At 54.8% G+C, this 23,372-nt stretch overlaps 1 protein-coding gene across 3 annotated transcripts; it reads right to left on the reverse strand.

Moving 5' to 3' along the window:
- Positions 1-63: 63 nt before the first annotated feature.
- On the reverse strand, positions 64-23,155 carry XKR5 (XK related 5). Of its 3 annotated transcripts, none has more exons than XM_079141820.1 (7): positions 23,061-23,155; positions 21,078-21,261; positions 16,173-16,357; positions 14,972-15,181; positions 13,292-13,461; positions 7,400-7,511; positions 64-3,841 (listed from the first exon to the last, which is right to left on the reverse strand). In XM_079141820.1, the coding sequence occupies exons 1-7, from the start codon at positions 23,116-23,118 to the stop codon at positions 2,724-2,726; spliced, it is 2,037 nt and encodes a 678-aa protein (XP_078997946.1). In that variant the 5' UTR covers positions 23,119-23,155; the 3' UTR covers positions 64-2,723. The 3 variants fall into 3 exon arrangements, with proteins under 3 accessions (XP_078997946.1, XP_078997947.1, XP_078997948.1); XM_079141821.1 differs by lacking the exon at positions 23,061-23,155 and adding an exon at positions 21,764-22,574; XM_079141822.1 differs by lacking the exon at positions 23,061-23,155 and adding an exon at positions 21,622-21,722.
- Between the last annotated feature and the right edge of the window lie 217 nt (positions 23,156-23,372).

A 23,372-nucleotide genomic window follows, 5' to 3' on the forward strand; every position in this document is an offset into this window, starting at 1 on the left:
TCTTCGAGCAGGCTGTTGCCTCCTTCTGCTGCTCCAGTCGCCCTCTTATACACGAGCCCCACCCCGTCCTGAGCGAGTACTGCTCCTCAGACCCTTCAAGTCCACCCTCCCAAGGCTGAGCCCCTGCAAGTCCTCCCCAGTCCTTCTGTGGAAATGTCCCACGTTCCCCATGGGGTGTGCTCTTCTTCCACGAGGAAGATGAGCCTCACCCAGTGGGTCCTTTCCCGGTGGTCTTTGCCTCCTGGTCTTGGCACAACTGTCTCCAGATGTCACAGTCTTGCTCCACGGACTCAACCACAAAGATGAGGGTGAAGGACAGCAAGGTCACCCCCCCCCCCCGTGGTGAGCGTTCAGCCCCAGGGAGCCTAGGAGGGCGTGAAACGCTAGATGTGTTGATGACCGAGAACCTTCCTGCAGCGGCAGAGTCCCAGTGCGGCCCTGCACACTCTGCGTCGGGCCGGTCAATCTGGACAACTCCACGCCTGCCTCAGCAAGGCTCCAAGGGAAGGAGCTGGCTGCTGGTCTTCAGGTCTCCGGGGCTCACTCCGATTCTTGGGTTCTCCTCCTTTTTGGAGGACGGAGGCTTCCCAGAACAGACCTGAAAGTCCTCCTCACTGCTCACATAGCCGCCGGGGTCACAGGGTCAGGTTCTCCTTCTTAGTCTTCGCTCCGGGGTTGACTGGGCTTGGCACATTTCCAGCGGGATGCACCCTGCCTTCCGAGATGGTCTCGCTCACCTCCGGATGATCCTATCATGCACATCCTGCATGGAGCCCTCGTCTTTCTTGGTGGTTCACAGCCCTGCAGGAAGAAAACCCAATGAGTCTTCCACAGGACAGCCCTTATGTCCCCAAAGGTGGCAGACAGTCCTTTCTGAAGAGCAAGCCTGCGGCAGGTCCCTGTAGCATCTCAGAGGCGGCTCCGCAAGGCTGTGCCTACTCCCCTGAGCATCATGGGCACATACTGAATTTATCTGGCGTAGCTTTGGGATCCCAGTGACCAGCATCCAGGAGGTACAGTTCTGTCCACTTGTTAGCCTTCTGTGACTGTGGTTTCTCACCCGCTCACCTGCTGGCAGGGTACTCCGAGGCTGAGAAGGGAGGAGGCCTCCGGGAGGCCCTGAGCCACAAGGGCACCCTTGCTTCCCATGCACTGCTGCCCGTCACGTCGGCTATTATTCCCCACGTGAACGGAGGAAGAGCGAACGGAGGAAGAACCAAGCCGTCATCCCAGGCTGTCCAGGACTAGGAGGTTTGAACAGATGAGGAAATTCCCTGTACCCACCCCCGTCCCCTGTGCCAAGATGCCTTTTTACCAGGAGCAGCAGTGCCGCAGTCCATGACTAAAGCCCTCCCCAGTTCGCTAATTCTTCCTGAATTGTCGCAGGCACTGTGCTGGGCCTTGAAGTTCCAGAGCTCCAAGTGGGGACGGCACTCTTAACCAGCACTCAGGGGAGGACGTTCCAGCCTAGGGAGAGATCAGTGAGGGCAGAGGCCAGGGAGGCAGCCAGGGAGAGGCTGGTGGGGAGGCCGGCAGGGCCAGGCTCTCTGAAGGCACGCTGGAGCTGAGCATCAGAGGACGGATCGGAGGGGGAGGGGGTAGGAATTGAGGGGCCGTGTTCTTCTCGCCCGGCTGCTGGGAACCTGGGCGGAGGAGGAACAGCCAGATGCTGTGAGGCACAGTGACTATGACTCTGACTCACTGGCTCTTTTACAAACTCCCTGTTCTTCATATTCACCTGTTGCCCCAAATTCTCTGCTGATCAGCTCACGTGGCTGGTGACGAGGATGCTGGTGGTCTGAGAGATCACAGCAGAAAATGTCTGTGAGGCCTTAGCCTGAGTGATCCTTCTCTTCCTCTTAGGGGCTCTGATGCTGTCCTGGGACCTGGTGGCAAGCAGCATGCAGTCTCCCTGTGACCTTTCTCTAGGTGGTTTATGATTGGATTTCCTTAGCCAGCTATGAAGAAAGGCTCGGAGAAATGAGGGCAATTCCTGCCCACAAAGGACGGCCTACAGGGAAGAGTTAGAAAGAGTGACGAGGGTGTGCTGGCTTCCCTTCTCGCTGGACGCACTTGAGTCACGAAGTTTCTCACTTGGAATGGAAAAGAAGCAGTGTTTGAAGATAAAGGAAATGGGATATAAAGCAGACAGAGAACTGCTGGCTGCCTACAGGAAGGAGACCTGGGGCTTAAATGAAAAATACCATCTATGCTCGCCAAAGACACCTGGAGATCTCAGGATGGCATTTGCAGGTGTAGTTCTGTTGATTACAGGTATTGTAGTTCTCATCTGCTTCCAGAGTTTGCATTTTCTAGCTCTGCCTTTCCAAGAAATAATGCAGTTGGAATACGTTAAAAAAAAAAAAAAAAAGATGAATAAGCACTCAGTGTCAGGAGAAGGTAAACAAGAACCCGGGATAAAAGAGGGTTTTCTAAGAAAGAAAACAGGGATCACACAGCTCCCAGGAGGCGGGCAGTTTTGCCTGGGAGCCTTTCCACCCCGGCCACGTGCTAGAATCTCCCACGCAGGCGCCACAGGAGATGTTCACGTGGGATCTTGGAAGGCATCCAGTCCCGGTCTCCCACTTTTCAGGGTGCAGGTGGAAAGCCAGAGGAGGAAGTGTCCCGTCCAAGGACGATGACGTTGGAAGCGGGGTTTCTCTTGTCATGGCCCTCGGTGGCTGGCCCCGTTTGCTGACCTGTCCCACCCGCTGTGACCGTGTTCAGATGAAAAAGCTTGCCTCATGCTTCATGTCTGGGCAGCTACAGTCCCTCTGGATGGACTCGGACTTGGGGGTGGACGTGAGGCAGGGCTCTTCGGCAGCTCTAAGGCTCACCTTTGGCAATGGCATCTGGGTGCCAAGGGTGGCAGGATGGCTCAGGTCCTCTGCCGGCTCCTGCCAGTCCTCATACTCTGAGCTGCCTGGGGCTCTTCTGGGGAGGCCTGTGCCGGGGCAGAAGTTTCTGCCTGGTCCCACACCTAGGATGGGGCTGATGTTGGCCACGGTGATAGGGAAGGGCTCTGCGCCCGGCTGGGGCAAGGGAAGCTGCGGGGCTGCTCTTTCCCGCGTCCTCCTAGCGTGGGCCATCTGCAGGGTCACGGGGCTGCCTTCTTGGCGTGAGGACACAGCCTCTTCCATGGCGGCACTGAAGTACAGTGTTGCACTCTCCTGTCCCTCGCTTCCTCTCAGCTGCCCCCTGGCAGCCCTGACTCCCTCCTTCAGGCCATCCGCCCCACGTGTAGCTGATGGCTTCTGGGTGGGCACACTGTCCAGATGATCGCTGGTGAAAGAGACGTAACTTGAGGTTTCCAAGGACTCCATCTCTGCTTTTGGGGCCCCTCCAAACTTGGAGCCTTTCTCTAGGGTTGAAGGGTCATGGGGGGAGGATGCAGGGGCTTTCTGGGTAAACAGGGTCTGCCCCTGCAGACTGCAGTGTTGACTGGACCTCTGTGCCGGGGGACAAGAGCAGCCACAGCTGTCCTCTCCAAGGGCTGCGCTGATCTTAGACACATTTCCTGTTTTTAGGGCAAGTTTCACCAGCAGCCAGTGGTGGTGGCTCAGGAAGGACTCCCCCCTGGAGCTTGGGTCCCCCAGGCCTGCCTCTGGAGGGCCCTGCTCTGGGCTGGGGGGCTTTTCCAAGCTGGCCAGCACATAGCTTCCTGCGTGGTGTGGGCCTGCGCTCTCCGGCCTCCCCACGGCTGCAGCTGTGGCCCATGGAGGAGCCTCCTGCTCTGGGCTGTCACTCTCCACAGTGCCACCGCATGTCCTCATGACGCCTGGCCAGATGTCTGTGGATTTTGGATGTAGCAGGCTGTAATAAATAACCAGCGAGACGCTGCCTGAAAAAAGAAAAAAAGTTCCAGGTTGCAATCTTTGAAGTCCTGCATCTCCCCTGTGCTTTGGGATTCCGGGTTCTGGCCATTTTGAGTAGAGCAATATCACTGGGATCCCAAATGAGGCTCTATTTGGAGCCTCAGAAATGAACGTTCTGGGGGGGATTTGCAGATTCTAGAATTTGCAGCTCATCCTCCACTGGAACAACACAGCTCGACTCCTACTGACGCTGGGCCTTCTTCCCCGAGCCCAGCTCCCATCGAGTACTTAGGTATGAATGTGTACATGTGTGCGTGGCATGTACCTGTGTGTACGTGTGCGTGGTGGGTGAGAGGATGTTCAGTGTGTGATGTGTAGCGTGTGGGAATGTGCACACGTGTGTAAATTTGTGACACATCTAGAAGAAATTTCAGGCAGCACTGGGTGGAGGTGCACTCAGAGCTCAGTGCCCGTGCCCAGCTGGGGAGGGAGAGGCTGCAGCCCAGGCTGGTCTTGCTCCCGAAAAGCCCCACGGAGGACTTTGCACGAGCAGCAGCAGCACTTCCTTTGTGACAAACATCTTCATCACATTGTTCTTGATCAGCAGTATTGACTGCTGCGATGATCTCTCCTACAGAGCCTTCCAGTAAGCCTCCCACACAACAGTCCAGCTTCCCGCAGCTCCTCATCGGCTGCAGGAAACCGAAGGAAGTGCTGGGGAGAAGCGTCTGCAGGCGCCAGGACAGGGCAGTGTGACAGAACCAGAAGGAGCCGAGGATGCTGCCCAGACCCGCTGGTGTGTCTCCCAGGGATGAAGACACAGGGCCAAGGGCCACTGGTGTCAGCGTTGAACCGGGGACACGGGGTGGGATCCCTACAAGCTCAGCGTGGCCTCTGCAGTGGGCCCTGCTCACTGCTTTAGATTCTCACACAGCCTGGAGGGAGTTAGGGTCACCTCCTTTTGCAATAAGTGACCCAAGACGAAGTGAGCTGCTGGATCACAGAAGTCCTTAGAATACCAATTCAGTGAAAAGTCTCTCCAGGGCCATACCATTTGCTGGTTCTTGGTTGTAGTCCCAGGCTGGCAGGCAGCAGGTGCTCAATAAATGTTTGTTGAGAGAAAGAAGGAAAGCGGGGTGCTGGGTATGAGCTGGAGCTGTCTACTTTTCAGCCTGAGCCCTTTGGACTACAAATCTCCCTCCCTCCCTCCCTTCCATTTTGTTTCATGTTTACTAATATCAGCTTGGATGTAGTGTATTTGATTATAGGTGTGTACATAATATAGTTTGATTCTCAATTGTGCCTGTGTTTAACAGCTGGCTCACAAAATTCCTTTCCTTTTCAGTTTTTGTATCTCTTCCTGCTGAGGATGCTGAGCTCCACCTTCAGTGGGAAAGGGACAAGTAGCCCCCTGTGGCTGAGCCCTGCCTGTGCTCACAGGACTCCGCTGTGCCTCTCCTGACCCAGAACATGAAAAGGAGAGGTTAGATTCACAGCTGGCGCAGCCCTTGGTCCCACCTGCCACAGGACCCCACACCCGAGGATTGCTTGACGTGTGCCAGGAGCAGGTTCTTACCTGCCTGGTGGCCTGCTGCTCTCTCAACAGCCCATCCGTCCACACAGACCAGCTTAACAACACAAGGCCTGCTTGCTAAGCTGCTGTAAAGGACTATGGAGATGCCCTTCAGAGGGCGATGGTTAAACAGTCACTATGGTTTGGATGCAGTGTGTCCCCCGAAAGCTCACGTGTGAGACAATGCAAGAAGGTTCAGAGGAGAAATGACTGGGTTGTGAGAGTCTTAACCCAATTGTCGATTTAATCCCCTGACAGGGATTAACTGAGTGGTGCCTGAAGTGGTGGGGTGTGGTGGAGAGGTGGGGGGACTGGCTATGGGGTATATATTTTGTATCTGGAGAGTGGAGATTCTCTCCGAGCTGCTTCCCTCTGCCACACTCTTCCACCTCGAACCCTGAGGAATGGAGCCAGCCGTCTACAGACTAAGACCTCTGAAACTGTGAGCCCTCAAATAAACTCTTCCTCCTCTACGGTTGTGCTGGTTGGGTCATCTGGTCACAGCGGCAATAAAGCTGACTAAAACGAATGTGGTCCTGACATGCGTGAAATAGGGCTCGTCATGAAAGGGCAGGTGCCCTTGGTGCGTGTACCCTGGGTGGCTCCAGAGAAGCATGCCGAGGGAACAGGACCATGCAGGAATCTGTTTAGGTGATATCCTTGAAGAGGTGGAACGTGTGCAGAGGTGGAGCGTGGGTTGCTGGCTAGGAGTCAGGGGTAGCGGGGTTGAGAGGAAGTGGGCACTGTGGGGGTCACTGGTGGGGGAGGGCCTTCCTGTGTCTGGGCTTGTCACACTCTGTCCTGGTTGTAAGACTGCTATAGCTTGCAGGGTGGGAACAGGGTGATGGGTCTAGGAACTCTGCACGATTAAAACTACAACCATCTGAAAAGAAAGGTTCATTTGAGAAGGAAGGGCTGGCTCAGCCGCCCTCTCCGCCAAGCCAGGACTCGGGACTCGAGTGAAGGCCCAGGGTGGGTGCTCTCACGTATTTGTCACAGCCCCGAGATTTAGGAACCTTCTGTGCTGTAAATGGTCTCCCACCTCTGAGCGCCTTGTGTCAAGGCCACTCCTTCCCCCAGTCATGGCTACTCACACAGGCCATCCAACCCCAGAGCTGTGAGCAGGAGAGGACCCTGGGTCCCTGGTGCACATTTCTCTGGGGAGGGCCCAGGTGTCAGGTGATCTTGTCACCTCCAAGTGCCTCTGTCAGGGTGCAGGTGAGCAGAGGAAGGGCGTGGGCGTGGGCAGGAGCTCAGGCCAAGACTGGCAGTGACCACGGGGATCCTGTGTGCTGGGCCTGTGCTGTGCGCGGTGGCTGTCCTGGACAGTTCCCCCATAGGCCCCAGAGAGGTTTGTGGGGCGCAGGGCAGGCTGGCATTGTTCTCCACACTAGGATGAAGCCTGACGGAGCTCACACCAATCCGGGAGGTAAAGTCAACATGTGGGCACGGCAGGGACATCCCTGTCGTCCATTCACTAAATGTGACTGGTACCTGAAGCCCCCGGGCACGGTTCCGATGCCTGCAACGGAGCTGGGTTTGCTGCAGCTCGGCCACTTAGCAACTGCCTGGTTGTGTGGAGGAGTTTCTTCCCATCCTCTGGCTACCCTCTCCAACCAAGTGCAGATGTGACAGACACCAGGGTGCCCATGGCCGTGGCCAGCAGGAGCCCCCTGTTCTGCTGCAGATGGCATGGCAATGCCAGGGCAGGGAGGAGAGGGAAATCACCCTAACCCCACAGGAGCCTGCAGGGAGCTGGCAGAGGGGGCATTTTGGTTAGAAGGGGCTGGCCCAGCCTTGCCCGAGTTTCCAGCAATCAAGACAGGACAACAGGGTGGAGCTCAGTTTCTCCTGCCCTGGGGGATGGCCTCCTGCCACAGCAGGGTGAGCTCTGTCTGTCTCCACCCTCCACCTCTGAGCTCCGTTTCCTTTCCTGAGTCCAACGTGAAGACAAAGACCAGACAACCACGTGGAGGAGGAGGACTGGAGAGGAAGGCCACAGCGATCTTACCTATCAGAAACCCAGACGAGACCCCTGCGACCGTCCACAGGCTGGTCCACGATGTCCCCTGGAGGAAGTCCGTGGCCAGCAGCAAAAGGATGATGTTTTCCAGCAGCATTACCTGCGGGACCAAGGCAGAGACACCACGCCTGTCAGGGGCACCCCAGGGAGGGTGCCCCTTCCTGGGATCTGCAGGTCTTCCTTGCTGTCCCCAGGGCTCCTAGACTAATGTGGTCCCAAGAAGCAGAGCCAGGTCCTCAGCCACAAGGGGAACCTCTCTGCAAGGGAGCGTCTCCTAGCGTGGCTCATTAAAATGTCACAGAGTCACAAGCCTAGCAGACACTGGAACTGCCGTGGGGGTTCCCTTTGGTAGGTCGGGCTGGGTGGCTTCTCATGCAGCACGGACCATGTTAATTATGGTAACATGATAATTAAGCCATGTGTGGAGCTCAGGGTGCCACTGAGCTCCAATAAGCTAGAGTCACAGACGTTCATAACAAGTTTGGAAATTTTCTTTAAACAGGAGCATCTTTAAAGGTTAATTTGTTTTGCAACCACTCAGTGGCAGGGGGAGGGGGGTCTCCCTGGCTGGAACCTGCGGTTGGTGGGTTCTCCCAAAGGCTCTCTGCACCCACATCCAGGCTGGCTTAGTAACTTGTTTCTAATTTTTAAATATAAAAGTAGATTTTTAGTAGACTATGTAAATAAACAGCACATAATTCAAGATTATACAGATGCTCCTTGATTTGCCATGGGGTTACCTCCCAATAAACCCACTGCAAATTGAATATGTTGTCAAGTTAGAAACAAGTCTAATGTACCTCTTCTCCAAACACCACAGCAGAACCAGCCTCACTGACCTGAGTGTGCTCAGGACCCTTACCCTACTCACACTTGGACAAAATCATCTGCACAAAGCCCGTCTACAGTGAAGAGTTGACTGTCTCATGTAACTTACCTAGTACTGATTTAAAGTGACAGAAGGGTGGCATGGGTGCAGTTTTGCTACTGCAAGGTGAAAGAATCAAAGTCGGGGACCATCTGTATTCTTAACGACTGAGTATAAGACATAGGAAAACAGTTATAATACTGATATGCTCAAAAAGTCTTCAAAAGTCTCGCCATGGGGACTCATTGGCTTTGTTTTAACTCCAGCAAACTCAAATAACGCAAGTGTTAAAAAGTCTCAGGAGCTGCTTACTAATCCTGAGAAGGTGCCTCACCCCACCTGTGGGCTTGCAGGCCGAGTCTCAACAACCGTCAGTGGCGTTGCCAGCAGCCTGGGTGGAAAACCTGGAGTCTTATGTTCTCCTCCTACCAGATGTCTGGTCTGTTGGTTCAGATTCTTAAACTTCTTTCAAACCCCCACCTGCTTCCTGTCTTTCCTGCCATTTTTGTGGTTCTGGCCAGGCATCCTCTGCCTTCAGCCTTGCTCTGTGGTCTCTCCTGCATTCTGTTGCCAGGGGAACCCATCTATCCTGCAGATCGTCCTTCCTCCCAGTGAACCTCGAAATACCCCACCTTAACTTCAGGGTCAAGTCCCCACTCCCCACGCACAGGTGGTCCTGGGTACCATTAAGCCCCGACGTCCCTTTCCAAGGTCACCTTCTAACACATGACCCAAAAGCTCATGTTTTGAGACACTGCAAGAACATTCAGAGGTGGATGATTAGGTCATACTAGGTGTAACCTAACCAGTGGCTTAATCCACTGATAGAGAGTAACTGGGTGGTAACGGCAGGCAGGTAGGATGTGCCGGAGGAGACAGGTCACCAGGGCATGCCTTGCGGGTCTGTATTTTGTCCCTGGTGAGTGGAGCTCTCTCTCTTCCTTGTTACCACCATGATGTTCTCCCTCACTTTGGGCCCAGAGCAATGAAGTCAGTCGTCTATGGACTGAGACCTCTGAAAATATAGCTGCTGAATGAACTTTTCCTCCTCTAAGAGTCCTCGGGATAAGGTTTTTTTTTTTTTTTTCTTCTTCTTTTTTTACCACAGTGAACAAGCTGCATAAAACCACTGACAAAGAATCTCTTCTCTTTGAACAAACTGCAGCCTGGTGAGAATAGCAGGCCCTTAGCACAAATGGATCCGCCCTGGAGCCCTGACACGAAGTGAACTGAGCAAACACTAGTGTCTTACAATTCAAGGCCACATCCTGGGATGATGACCCAGGATCTTGAAATCTTGCCCAAGAAGGCACAAAGCTGCCAGAAGTTACTGTGCTGGCCAAAACCTGGTAATGGGCAGAAAGGGTCCTCACCCCCTTACAGCAGTTACAAGGAAGCTTGCAGATCCTTTCTCTGCCCTCTGAGATGTAGACTTCTACCATCCAGGACTCTCTTAAGGACCTGCGAGTGCCTCTCCAATACACTCGAGTGTTCCCAGTCACCCCTGCACAAATCAGCCAGTTCACGCCGGACCCTCTTCCTACTTCAGTAACCGGGTGCAGCTCTTCATCACCCTCGCCTAGCCTCTGGCTTTGTGCCCCTCAGCACTGGATTCCCCATTCTCTGCAGCTTTGCCTGACGCCCGGACCCCTCCCTGCTCACCAAGGGCACCCAGGTCTGCTGTCTCTCCGTTTCCTGTACTCCCTGGGGCTGCGGGCATGCTGCTTCTCTGATCACAGCATGGTTGTGTTGGTTCACGTGTGTATTTGGGGCCACCGAGACGGGACCTTCTCATGTGGCGTCTCATTCCATTTCCAGCATGTGCAGGGAGCTGTGCATGTGCTGCGGGAATAAACTCTGGGCCCTTGAATGAGGTTAAACCAGGCTATTACCTTAAAATAATGCTCTGGAGGCAGGCTTCCTCCTCTGGAGGAGACGGTGAAGACAGGTGTGTGTTTCCAAGTGGGCCAATCATCAGCTCTTTCCAAAGCACAGATTCCTGAGCCCCACTCAGACCCATGGAGGCAGCATCTCTCAGGAGGGTCTGGGGTCTTCACTTGTGAAAAGCCCCCGGGTCTCTGAACACCAGCCAGGCTGAGGAGTGCCACACCGAGGCCCCAGGGCCCTCTCCAACTCCAACAATCCTGAATCTTTGCCATGAAGACTGTTTTTGGTTTAGGGTGGCCTGTAGGACTGGCCAAGATGGATTTGAATGCTGCCCCCTGTCTGATTGGCAGGTTAGTTCCCCTTTGTGTGCCTCAGTTTCCTCATCAACAAAATGGGTCTTAGCTCAGCAAGTGTTGTGGGGCATGGGTGACATGAGGCCACCCTGTGCTCAGAGCAGTGCCGGTGCACAGCAGCTCTGTGCAGAGGCTGGCACTACCAATGGAGAACGGGAAGCCACAGGAGGCCGGGGACAAGACCCAGCACAGGACCTTGGGGAAAAACACTTCATACACTGTTGAGTGAGTCAATGAAAGAGTGACTCCAGAGGCTACTCGTTTGACGGGGGCGTGTTTCCACTATGAGCGAAGCCATAGAAATCAGAGCTACTGCAAGCCACTAGTCCTGCCTCCTTAGGATTGAAAAGAAAACTAAGTGCAATTAATTATTTCTTTGGCAACAAAATATGGTTTACCAAAAAGAGTAGCGTTCTGCTGGGCAGGGCTCAGGGTTTCCACCCAGGATGGAAGTGCCTGCCGGGGACGAGAGGTCACCAGGAGGACAGCGTCAGCAGGCGCCGTGAGAAGGGGCTTTGGGGAGAGGGCCTGTGCTGGCCTTGGGTATGTCCCGGTCAGTGTCTGACCTGATGGTCCTGTGCCTCTGGGCGGGGCTCCTCTGCGCTCATGGGTTTCAAGCCACCTGGTGGGAGGCTGTGAGTCTGTCCATTTGAAGACGGACAAGTCTGGGCTTGCCTGCCCGCGGCGCTCTGCTCCCGTCTATTTCCTCCTTGCAGCATCGGGGCCTGGCCTGGGCCTGGCCTGGGCCTTCCCCTCAGATGCTTAGGGGTGGAACATGGGCTTCCAGGAGTGGAGCCACCACTGTCCTTGCCCCGGGGACAGCTGAGTCACTGAGAAGTAAATGTGGCAGTGCACAGGCACCAACGCTGAGGCCTTCTGGGAGCCAGGGCCTTGAAGGCCCTGCAGATAGGGCCCCTGGGGTCCTCACAGCGGTTAGGGGACAGACAGGTGAGGACTGTGGGAACATGAGGTTACGAGAATGGTTCTGTTACATGGGCCCACAGGCCCGACCCCCACAGCTCTCTTTTCCAAGAAGCAATTTACTCTCAGCTCTGCCTGGCCTCAGTGGACAGGACATGCCACAGTGCTCAGCAAACTACCTGTTCACTGCCGGAGAGATGCGGGCCCAAGATAATGTTGACGGGAGGAACCCAGGAGAGTTTTGTGACCAGATCCTGAAATTCTGGGAGATAATGATAGCTCCCCCTGACCACAAAATCTGAAAGAATGTATGGTTAAGAATTGGATTAGAACTGGTCAGCATGGGCCAAGGTGACATAGAGTTGCTAGGACAGCAGGGACTTGAAAGTCTGATGTCACCCTGCTGCCAGTCCAAAGTCAAGAGGTGGGACTCTCTGAAAACTTCTTGAGATCCTCAATAAAACTGGAGTGCAGGAGAGGCACATTGTCCTTCTCTTCTCTGAGAGGGTCCCCTTTCCCTTCCTATCCCTTCAATAAACTCATTCCTGTTACTTTGAGTGACGTGTCTGAAATCTTTGACGTGGTCATGAGAATTGGGGTTTGGAGAGGGGGGTCCTTCATGCTGGTTCAGTTTCTTGGAAGGTCCCAGCTCTTTAACATGGCTGCTGGACCACACCAGGGCTCCTGGAGGTCTGAGGCCCAGTTGGGCCCCCCTGGGGAAGCCGGGAGGGTCATTATCATCTATATTTTCCTTATAATTGTTCCTGGCTCTGATGGGGTCTCGCCTCTTGGCGGTGTTCTCCCTGCTGAGTTGCACGTGAGCATGTGCTTCCCCTGCTCTCCCACATCAGCTGCCAGCGACTACTCTATAGGTTTCCAGATGTGGACGCTGAGGCCTGGTGGCATCTGTGTCCTGGCATTCTCCCCGGCCTTGTAGCTCCTGGGGTCACTAGCCAAACAGGCCCTGAGAAGAGCAGGAGGCCATGCTCCGCTTTCCCTTCATGCCTGCCTGACAGTGGCTGCCATTCAAAGGCTACTGTATGCCAGGCTATCTATGCATATCTTTTGTTTGATCTTCACAGGGCCCTTGAAAAGGAGATGGTTCTTATTTGTCACAGGAACACTGAAGGGCAGGTGACCTACTCCTAATGTGCAGATGAGAACAGTCTCAGAGGTCGTGAGTTCTGGGTAGTAACCCACAAGGCTACTTAGGTGTTTTCTCACCTCCTCAGCCTTCAAAGTCTGTGCCCTGCACCTCTGGGCTGTTTTCTCTCCTCTGCTCTTCCCAATGCAACTTGACCTCTGCCTTCTGGCCCAAAGTGTCTCTGGTCCTCCAGTTTTTTCTTTCCTGACTTGCCCACATTCTGCTTATTATTTGGTTACTGAGGTACAAACTTACCAATATAGATTTTTTAAAAAATGGGTAGAAATTTCTGCTGGACTAGAAGTGACCTGAAGACAGACATTAGGCCACCTTTGAGATTGTCACCCTAGGTAGGTCCATGCCTGGAACTCAGCAATAAACACCTGGTAAAGACCGAGGTGACGTACATGACCGTTTTAGGTGAAGAGGAACAGCAGTGACCCTCAGCTGATGGCAGAGAACACACCAAGTATGCCCTGTTGTGCCACAGGAGTTCTGTGGTGGTACCTGGATGTCAGCTTACTGTTTTCATAGCCCGTCATCTCCATTCAAGACTAACTCCTTTTAGAACTTCCCCGCGCATCACACTAGTCGTTTTTAAATAGGCATGTGCACACGCATGTTCCTGTGTATGCAGGTTCACCCACACCGCCGGCTACTCGCATTCTGGGAGAGCTAGGATTCAAGACAGACGCCATTGCACTTGCCAAGTAGAAGCTGGCCATCCTGTTTCTGGAAGGGCTGTCCCAGAAGTTGAGGTAGCAGAGGATGTACACGGCCCCCACCAGCAGGTTGAACAGCCTCCAGTGGCAGGTGCTGTCCACGATGTCACTCTGCTGGGCTACGAGCCAGAACGTCATCACCAGCCAGTGTGCACCTGGGGAGAGGCGGGCCGTGGTGGTCAGGGTTCAGCTGGAGGTCGGGGAGGGGCAAGAATATAGAAGCCAGGCCTGGAAACATTCCTGTCTGCTTGGGCGGCACCTGACCCAGCATCTGAGAAGAGACATCGGAACCCAGAAGAGAGTGGAGGAGCAGGTGCAGCCAGTCATTCTGTCTCTGCACCTATCACCTCACTGGAGCCTCTTGAAGGGCATTTGGCCTAGTTTGGAAACTCGGAAACAAAAAGTAGCTGCCTTCCATGGCACGTATCAGATATTATGTACTGTGCTTTTTTGGTTCCAGAAAGTTTTTAAGGAGGCGGTCAGAAAATCGACTATACTATTTTTAAATTGTTCCTACATAAGCCAAAACCCTCCATACCCAAAGGGAAGAATTCCATGTGGTTCAGCTATGATTTTTATGCCTATATTTTAAGATGAGTAATATCCTTCTAGAGTTAAAGCTGAATTTTAAAATGGATGAATAAAACATAGTTAATTTCTCTTTTGGAGTGCATTTTTAAAAAATGATCTTTTTTGCCAATAACTGTATTAAATGTTTGTTCTGGGCCCAAGGGCCAAATATTTCTCAATGCCTCCAGTTCTCTTAAAACAAGAGTACACTGTTCTTTCTCGCGGAGTGTATTCACTGATGACCAGAGGAGACTGCTGTCCTTGGCAGAGACACACAGATCCCATTCAGGAGTCTGCAGGGCCAGACAGACTCCCTGTCATCACTGTTCATCTGTGTGCCCCTGGACTGAGGGGTGGGGAAGGGCTGGGGCTCTGAAGAGCTGTCTCATTTCAGATAGAGACAATGTCCAAGATTCAGGGTTCAAAGGAAATGGAGCACTTTCAGACTCTAAGCAGCATCGTATAACCTGTATATTTTTGTACTGGGTCAGGGCAATGGGACCCCAGCCTTCCCTCCTGTTGGAACGGCAGCTTTTCTAAGGAAGATGTCCTTGGAAATGTAGCATGGTGTTCTGCGGAGTGCTATGCTCCAGGGAGCCCTAGGACTTCTAAGGCTGGGATCTGTAAGCTATGGCGGTGTCTCTCCAGAGGAAGCCTTGTACCCTCCTTCCCACTCCAGGGCTCTCTAAGAGCTGGAGCCTGCGCCTCCACAGTCATGGATCTGGGCTGCCCGTGGCTGCTCTGACCAGCAGAGCCCAGCGGAAGCAATACTGAGCTTGTTCTAGGCCTAGCTTTTAAGAGGAATGGCAGGTTCCACTTCCTCTCTTGGAATTCTCAGCTGCCAGGGATGAGTCCAGGCTACTTTGTGGAAGAGAGAGGCCAGGTGTGTGCACGCAGCCTGCTTCAGTCTCCCCGGTGAATCCAGACACCTGCTCTCCTGCTGCAACCACAGGAAGTACCCAAGCAGGAACCACCGGCAGCGTCACCCAGCCTCAGACCTGGGGCTCATGATCATCAACAGTTATTTCTAGGGCACGCAGTTCTGTGGCATGGTGTCACGCAGCAGTAGGTGACCAGAGCATAAGTTCTGCTTACCTCCAACCACCAAAACCCAAACGCGGTACGCTTTGCAGAACAGAGCCAGGCTCAGGACGCGGGTCCCCAGCATGCCCATTCTCCAGAGCTGCTGGCAGAGGAGGGCAGCCCATGGCATGACATGGTGGCCTGGCTTCACGACACCCAGGAAACGGGTATAGGACACGAGGGCCCAGGATAGTGAGGACCAGGAGAGCAGGGCGCTGACTCCTGAAAGGGAAGCAGACAGACAGAGCATTCCCCGCAAGCTCCCAACAGCCACGAGCAGGGGCTTCACTTCTTTCATGGGACATATAACCTCTTATTAAAACCCAGCTTTACAGAGGGTACCACTGGTCCAGCCCCTCCACGGTGGTAACGTAACGTGTGCACAAAGGCACAAGTCTGTACCAGGAACACATGAGGACACAGGAAGCACTTCCACTGCCCAAGGCCTGGGCTCTTCCTCTGTAAGCCCTTTCGGAAGAACTTCCCTGACCCTGCTCCAAACCCTCTGGTCTAAGTTCTGTTTAGAACAAAGCAGATCCTGAAGGGTTCGGAATGTGGTTCCTTCCCAGGTGTGCTTTGCTGTCTGGTCATTCGATCACGTGAAGGAGGCTCAACAAAAGAACTAACCAGAACATGAATGGCGTCAGGCCCTTCAGAGAAGGTGCTTGGAAGAATCCTGTCTTCTGAGCGTTTAGTTTACGCATGTGCAGTGTACACACTCAGTGAGAGGGAAGGGGAGAGAGACGAAGGCGAAGGGAGGACGTGGGTGAGGACAGGAGGGACACAAGGAGCAACTGAGAGGGAGGGAGAAAGCAGGGAGAGAATGTGGAACATGGGGGGTGGAAACGCGCATCTGCTGGGGTCTGAGTCCTGGCTTCCGCAAGCCTCTGGGGTCAGCTCTGGCTGCATTAGGAGTTGTTCTGGTGACTGAAGACACAGGGAAGATGGATGCATTGATGTCGCTGAGAAGCAGTTTTCCCAGGGTATTTTCGGGGTCATCTTAACTGCACAATTTCTGCTCTGACCTTACAGCCTAACCCCTAGCATTGCCCCAAGCAAAGGCCAACTGTAGTGCCCTATGGGCTGGTGAGCACAGGACGCCCTGATTCTCCCAGGCAGGGGAAGTCTCAGAAGGGAGGGTTCTGCTAAAGAGTCCTGTGTTCTGGTCCCCTTGGGAGGTTGAAGTCTGAGCTGTGCAGTGAAGGGTACTCACCCGGCACAACATCCGTGAAGTCTGAGGCAAGAAAAACATACGTCTGAAGCAGTAGGTGGGGTCCCGTCTGCAGCAGGGCCTCCAGGAGTCGGAGGGCTGACAGGTCAGCCTCCTGCAGCCACAGCTGTCCCCAGTGGGGAGCCTCCCCTGCCTTTGACAGAGCAGTCGATGCTGTGTCCCAGTGCCTGCAGAAGAGCGAGGGACACGGTGACCCTGTGGCAGAACCCAACAGGACGCCCCCTTTCATCCAGAGACAGGCAGCCTTCTAAAGAACACCCTAGGAACTCACCAACGTCACCCAGACTCATCAGCGAGCCGACTCCAAGCTGAAGATGTTAGTTCTAATGGTGTGCCCTGTGATGGAGGGTCACAGGTGGCTGAGCTTTAAGCCGGCACAGGGAACAGGGATGCTACCAAAGGAGGAAGCCCATTGCAGGTGTTGGACTGGCTGGGAAGAGTCTCTGGGAGAGGACTGGGGCTGCCGGAGGTGAAGTGGGGCTCACCCCACAGATCACGGTCCCAGCCGAGGGCAGGAAGTGGAGCAGGAGACAGTGTGGAGACAGCACAGGTCCAAGGGCAGAACCCTGGACCTCAGGCTGCTCACGCTCAGGGCCCAGGGTGAGAAAGAGAACACACACACGCACACGCATGCACAAACAGTGGGAGGAGCATCAGGACAAGCTTGGAAAGAGACAGAATGTCCTCAAGGTGGAGTGTGGAAACCAGGCTGAGGCAGGTGGAGAGAGATGGACAGCTGCCAGGCAGCCTGGGGCACACAGAAAGCGGCAGAAGGGCAGAGCCCTCTCACACGTCTGTAGCACTGGGTGGTGTAGGACCCCAGGCTGCCTGGGCCACCATTATGGGGAAGGAGCCACATCCAGGGAAAAGACTTAGAAATGCTCTTTTCTCACTGTTTCCCATAAGTCTACCCAGAAGCCTTGTCCTGCGATTCTAATCTTCTGAAAGCTGTCTACAAAGTGGCATGAGTCGCCTCCTCACAGCCAAAGGGCATACAAGGGGCATGGGTCACCTCCTCACAGCCAAAGGGACATAGGGAATATCTGACAATGATGCCACTCCCTGGTCACACTTGGGGGTTCTGTGGATGTGAGTTTCCCTTGGGGGTGACCACTTGCCTGCTCTGTGGGCATAGTGCCCCATAGCTCCACTTAGGAGCAGAACATCCTTGTCTTGTCCAAGTTCAGAAACACTGGACAGGATTTCAGTCGAGCAACTGCTGGGCCAGAGCTCATGCGCCTGGAAGGCCACCCGGGAAAGCTTCCCAGAGATGCTCCCTAGACTCCGTGGGTGACAGGCAGACTCTGATCTTTGGCCAGCACTGCTAAGTCCAAGCTGGAGGTGGGGGGTCCTCTTTGAAAGGGTTTTACTTACGGTGCTGAGGGCCCAGGAAAGTTGCTTAGGGAAAACAATTTTCCTTTTCCATGATCTGAGGCCCTGGAGTGAACTTATCTCTTACTGAGTCTTTGAAGCTCCGATTCCTGACACAAACTCCATGTTAAGAAAAAACATGAAACGAACAAAGGTAAGCTGGAAATGAACGCTGCTTGCTAGGAGCTCATGCCTCAGTCGTGAAAGAGAGCCCACGTGAGAGGCTGGAGGGAGGAACACCAGAAGGAGCCATGTGGGCGGAGGAGGAACCCTCTCAAGAGGTCCTGGGAGGGCCTCCTGGGGGAGGATGGGAAGGCCCTGGTTGGGCAGTTGAGGTGGAGGAGCCCACAGGAGCCTGTGGGGTCCCTGGGACAGCAGCAGGGGCACTGGGGACGGTCCACGTCTGGAACTAGGAAGTCTGGTAGAACACAAGGCTGCAGCCAAGCGGTGACAGGCTCTTGGGGTTGCTGAGGCAGCGGCCCTGTGGGGTGTGGGGGGCTGTGGGAGGGCAGCTTCCAGGATTTGCAAACGTAGGTCACTGGGGAGCCCCGGGGAAAGCTGGGGTGATACAGAACGGGCAGAGGCTTGGCCACCTGGTCCTGAGACCCAACCCTAGCTGTCCTGGCCACAGACCACCCCAGGCCCCACCTGCTCTGGCCTGGGCTCTGGCTGCCTCGGTCTGTGGCTAGGGCCTCTCTCCGGGGCCCCCCAGCACAGTGCTCCTTTGCTCAGCTCTCCCAGTCTCCTCAAACCACGACCAAGGGTTCCTTGCACACTCCTCACTCTAGAGAACTCTGATCTATCCGACAACAGACTTCGCCTCTTCTGGCAGCTTCCTGGGTCAGAGCGGCCTCCCCTCCCACAACGGTGAGAACCCGTGGAGGCACCAGGGCCAGACCCCAGCCGGTGCAGGGATGGTGCTCCTGCTTCCGGCAGAGGGCAGATCCTCTGACTCTTGGGCATTTCCGATACCCCTCTCTGTGCTGGTAATAACACTTTCAGCTCTGTTCCCAATTCAGCCTCAGACACTGCACTTAAGTATGCGTCTGCAGTCCCTCAGGCACACACGAGGTACTAATACGAACGGCTAAACTCTGAGCAGACTGAGCTGTGTGGATGATGGTCCAGGATTCCCGGTTGCATTAAGAACACAGGCCACAAACCGAAGTCTGGAAACACAACCCATCAACCTAACTTACGTCTTTGGAAATAAGTTTCTCAGTAAGCTAGTCTTTCCTAACTAACAAATAAATAGGAAAATGGGTCCACTACAACTTTAATAGTCTCTCATAGGCCCAGTAGGAGAATAAGTGATTTTTCTCTCCAATGTGACATTCTGGGGGATATTAGCGCTGTCAGTCAACAGCTCAAGGTTTTGACTATGGTTGTGTTTTGTGTACTTTTAAGTATTAAATTTCCACCCATCTATACTGAGCTTGTCTTACATACCCTTAAAGTGTGCCTCATCTTTCCTTTTAAGGTCCACTTTGATCCAACTTGGGATTGTGCAAAATTACCACTGTTTTGGCGCCGCCTACTGGTGCTTTTACCAAACTGTGATTTTTAAAAATGATTTGCTTTACAAGACTCCTTGAACCACATTTGCTTTGTGAGCACTCGAAGTGCTAGCTTCAGAATAAGAATTCCTCTTTCTATTCTGACTTTCAAGTCCCCCTGCTGAGGAAGCAGATTTCTGTATTTTGGCTAATTTGAAATCTCAGAAACCTTGTCAACTGGGTAGTTTCTGATGCTTCTGTTGTCATAAAGTTAGAACCTAATTTGCATCTCCTGTCTAAAAAGAGTGCACTCTGGCTTTATCCTGTGTTCTAATATTTGGCCCCTTTACCTGGATCTTCTTGTTTCTTCCCACCACCCCTTTCTCATTTGTTTGTTCTTTTAAGTCATGTGTACATTTCTTTGGTTACCTTCACTTCTTTATAACGACCAGACACACGTGACGAGTTCTTTCCCAGTCCCTAATTCTCATGTCTCCCTTCACTTACTCATGCTAATTTTCAGTATATATCAGAACAGCAGTGCCCTAATGGAGATTCTGAGAGCCAGGAGAAGACAAGAGGGTGGAGTCCACTGTCAAATGCCAGCACCATGAATCAGGACACGCCACAGGTCTCTTGCATCCCCATCGCTGAAGAAGGTGCTGGATGCGGTGGGCCTGAGTTTCCCCACAGAGCCTCAGAAGGCACATCCACCTGACGATGACTTGGAAGGCTTCTCCTGAGCGACCACATGATCAACAACCCTCCTTTAGGTCATCAAGCGTTCACTTATGGGAAGGCTGGTTCAGTCTTTTGAGGGTCATTTGCCCCCGAGACCTCACACTTGATGGCTACGATGCCAAGGTGAGGAAGAGACCCACAGCCCTCTGTCTTATTACGAGGCTGATTAGGGAGGCTATGAAGACGCTGGGTAGTGCTCAGAAGAGGCTGCAGGCCCCACGCCCAAGCACAAGCTTCTCTGCTGCCTCCCGCTCCTGAGAGTCCAGTCCTCCCCGGGCGGCCGGCACATGCAGGCCCAGCCTGAGAACCTCTCAGACGCTGCGGATGTGTCCCTGGTGCCTGTTGACACAGAGGGCCCGACTCTGGGGCCTGGGACGCTGCGGTGGCTGCCCCACGGCTTTCTCAGAAGCACTTTCCACTTCAGCCTGAGGTCCTCGCACACGTTCTCTCTGGACACGGGGCTCCTACCTTAGACCCCACCACACATTTGTTGCAGGGCCTTTGGAGAAATTCCTAGGGACAGTGACAATGACAGCACAAACCCCCAGAACAGAGCAGCGCTTGGCAAGGGCTCCTTAAATACACCTGGACCCTTGAACTCTCGTAGCCTATGATGAACACTCAGCTACAGGCTTTCCTGACCTGGTCCCTCAACTCTGCTCAAAAGTCCCTTCAACCCTGTGGGCTCATGGAGGCTGCTGAGAGCTGGAGTGCGCCATGTGTGTGAGCTCAGTGCCACACCTCTCCTGAACACTCCCGCATCCAGATGCTCCAGGGAGACATGATACCTTGCCTGCAGAGGAGGCTGTGGACAGCCAGCAAGCCCCTAGCCCTGGCAGTCTTTCTGCGGCAAAACAACGGTCCTAGCTCCCAGCTCACTTCTTCCTTTCACAAAAGCTTGAACAGATGCTACTGTGGGGTGTGAGGGTGTGGGGTGCTCACTGTCTAGCCTGAGGCTCACTTAACCTACCTCACCTTCCTGGCCTAAGGTAATAGGTGTTCCAACAGAGCTGCCTTATTTGGCTCCAAGGGTTGACGAAAGGATGGGAACACATAAGGACAGAATTTGGCTGAAGACAAGAAAAAGCTTTCCAAAGGTCACAGATGCACCCAGGAGGGGTCCTATTGTTAGAGATGCTGGATGAGGGGACATCAACATCAAGCAGGGGTGTGATCCTGAACTTCCATGACCTTATGGACAGAACATATATGGAGAGAGGACAGAGGAGCCTCCTCTTGCCCCTTCCTCTGGAGGCGGAAGGAGGCTGGCTATTCTTACCGCTTCCAGACGCCCAGCTGCAGGAGGTGCAGCACCACCAGCAGGCCACAGCCTGGATGCCCGTCTGCTCGGAACCACAGATAACTCAGGCCCTGGACCAAGCAGCCAGGCAGGAGGACAGAAGAGGCCAGCCACCCCCAGAAGAGCTGTCCTGTGGTGAAGTAGTACACCATAGTGTAGAGGCCTGGAGGGAAGAGAAAAGACCAGAGGGTCTGGACTGGGTAACTGTATGGTAAATATTTTAAGTGTGTTACCGTGTTCTGAAATCTTACAAAATCTCCTGGGTGGGAAGAGACTGCTTCTCCTAGAGGTGGCACGGGCGCCTCCAGGAGCTTGCCTGTGACAGGCACACTGCCCAGTCCAGAGCCTTTCTCCTGTCTCTGTCCCACACCCAGGAGACAGGACTGCTCTGCCTTAGTCCTCTCAGTGCCAGGAGCCAGGCATCCAGGGGCCACCACAGAGTCTGAGTCCCACACAACTTTCCACACTAGCCTGTCCTAAACTGCCCCCTGTTGTGCTCAGTCCTTGTCTAGGAGTCCCCAACCTGGCCTTCTCTATCCCAGCTGCAGTCTTCTGCCTCCTGACCGTGGTGCTTCCTCCCGGGCCCTCTGTAGCCTCCTGCTTCTCCAGAGGGGCTCTCACTGCTGTACAAGGGTCAGCAACCACCCTACCGTGGCGCTACTCACTGCTGAGGATCGTACGAGGTTGGCAACGGAGGCGGCAGCTCTGGTAGCCACGGGAATACCTAGTAGTTCTTTTATATTAGTGTTACTTGAATTTTACAGTATTAAAGTTTACCGGGCACAGGTCATGACAGGTCATGACAGGTCATGACAGGTCAGTGGCAAATGCACTGCCCTGAGGAACAGCTTGGAATCGTGCAGCTCTGGGCAGAGGAGTTTGGGCCCCCGGGAGCCACTCCCTCATCCCAGACTCTGTCCAGCGGTCTCACCGCCCTGCACGTCCCGCCACACACTCGGCCAACCAGCGGCTCCCGGTCCCGTCTGGGCCTCCCCTGCTGCAGCGCAAGAATTGAGAGCGCTCAGGTAGAACGCCACCCCGGCTCCTCCAGCGCCACTCTGAGAAGGCGCAGCGGGTGCGCGCGGGGACTGGCAGGAACCGCGGTGCACACCCGAGGGAACATTGCGAGTCAGCGCTCGGTGGGTCCCGACGGGTGTGCGTTGGGAGCGGGCGCCGAGCCCTGGGAGTCTTGAGGCTGGGCCTCCCTAAGGCCCCACCGTCACTCCCCAGAGACCCGGCCCCGGAAGACGGGGAGCAGGGGGCGTGGCGGAAGTGGGCGGGGCACTGCCCTCCCGCTCCGTAGGAGTTACAAGTTCGAACGCGAAGGGCGCGAAAGCTATGGCCATTTTGATTCGCCTGCACTCGGTTGTTGGGTTTCTCTGCGTGACGATGGTCTCCTTAGCAGGTCCCGTCTGCCGCATTTCCCAAACCCCAGTGGGGAGCCACTGTCCTTCGGGTCCTCGGTCCCCTAAACCCTCGGCTCCGGCGGGGCCAATGGGGAGAGGCGGGGCACACCTTGAGCCCGCAGCACTCGGCAAAGCGTGTGCGGGATCTACCGGAGTCTTTCTGGAGGGAGGGGCGGGATGCCCGTCCACCTTTTCCACGGGGGGAACCCCCCATCCGTGCAAGAACCGTGCATCCGCGGAAGGTGCCATGCATGGGTGGGGGAAGGGGCAGAAAGTCATGCAACCGCCCGGGGATCCTGCATCCATGAGGGTTGTCATGCATCGGCAGGGGTTTACGCATCCGCAAGGGATCTTCAACCGTGGGCGCCCACGAAGGACTGGTGGGCATGCTTGGCAAGCAGGGAGGGGAGCCACCATGCAAGCACAGTGCGTGGCGCTCCGCCGGCTGCCCAAGGGGGCAGGAATGGGGTGTGCCCCCCCCGCCGGCCTTGGGGAGGGGTGTGGGTTGGAGGGGTGAGCACTAGCCGGCGCCAGCCGTGGGCTGCGCAGCACTCACGCGCGCTCTGCTCCGCCGCCTGCAGCAGGGCGGAGAGCCCCAGGAGCCCCGCGTGCATCCTCCACGCCGCCCCGCTGCCCCGCCGCCCCGCCGTCCCGCCGCCTGCGCCCGCCCCTTCCCTTGCCAGCCGCCCCTAGTCGGGGAGGTTTCCGGCCTGAGGCCCGACTGCGGGAGGCATTTCGGCCAGAGCAGTTGGACGCGCGGCGGGGTCTGGTTTATGCCAAGTTGCTAGCAAGGGAGGGAGGAAGGACAGGTTCTGAGTGGGGAAGTCCCGCTTTGTTCTGGCCCCTGAAGTGGATCGAAGAAGAAGCG

The sequence above is a fragment of the Sciurus vulgaris genome, assembly GCF_902686455.1.
Source record: "Sciurus vulgaris genome assembly, chromosome: 5".
Lineage (NCBI taxonomy): Eukaryota > Metazoa > Chordata > Mammalia > Rodentia > Sciuridae > Sciurus > Sciurus vulgaris.

Coding starts and splice junctions, on each gene's coding strand:
- XKR5 (XM_079141820.1), bottom strand. CDS start 23,118: ATGCACGCGGGGCTCCTGGGGCTCTCCGCCCTGCTGCAGGCGGCGGAG. Junction 21,262..23,060: donor GGCGGCGGAGCAGAGCGCGC/GTGAGTGCTGCG, acceptor TCTTCCCTCCAG/GCCTCTACACTATGGTGTAC. Junction 3,842..7,399: donor CTCGTCTGGGTTTCTGATAG/GTAAGATCGCTG, acceptor TTCTTTTTTCAG/GCAGCGTCTCGCTGGTTATT.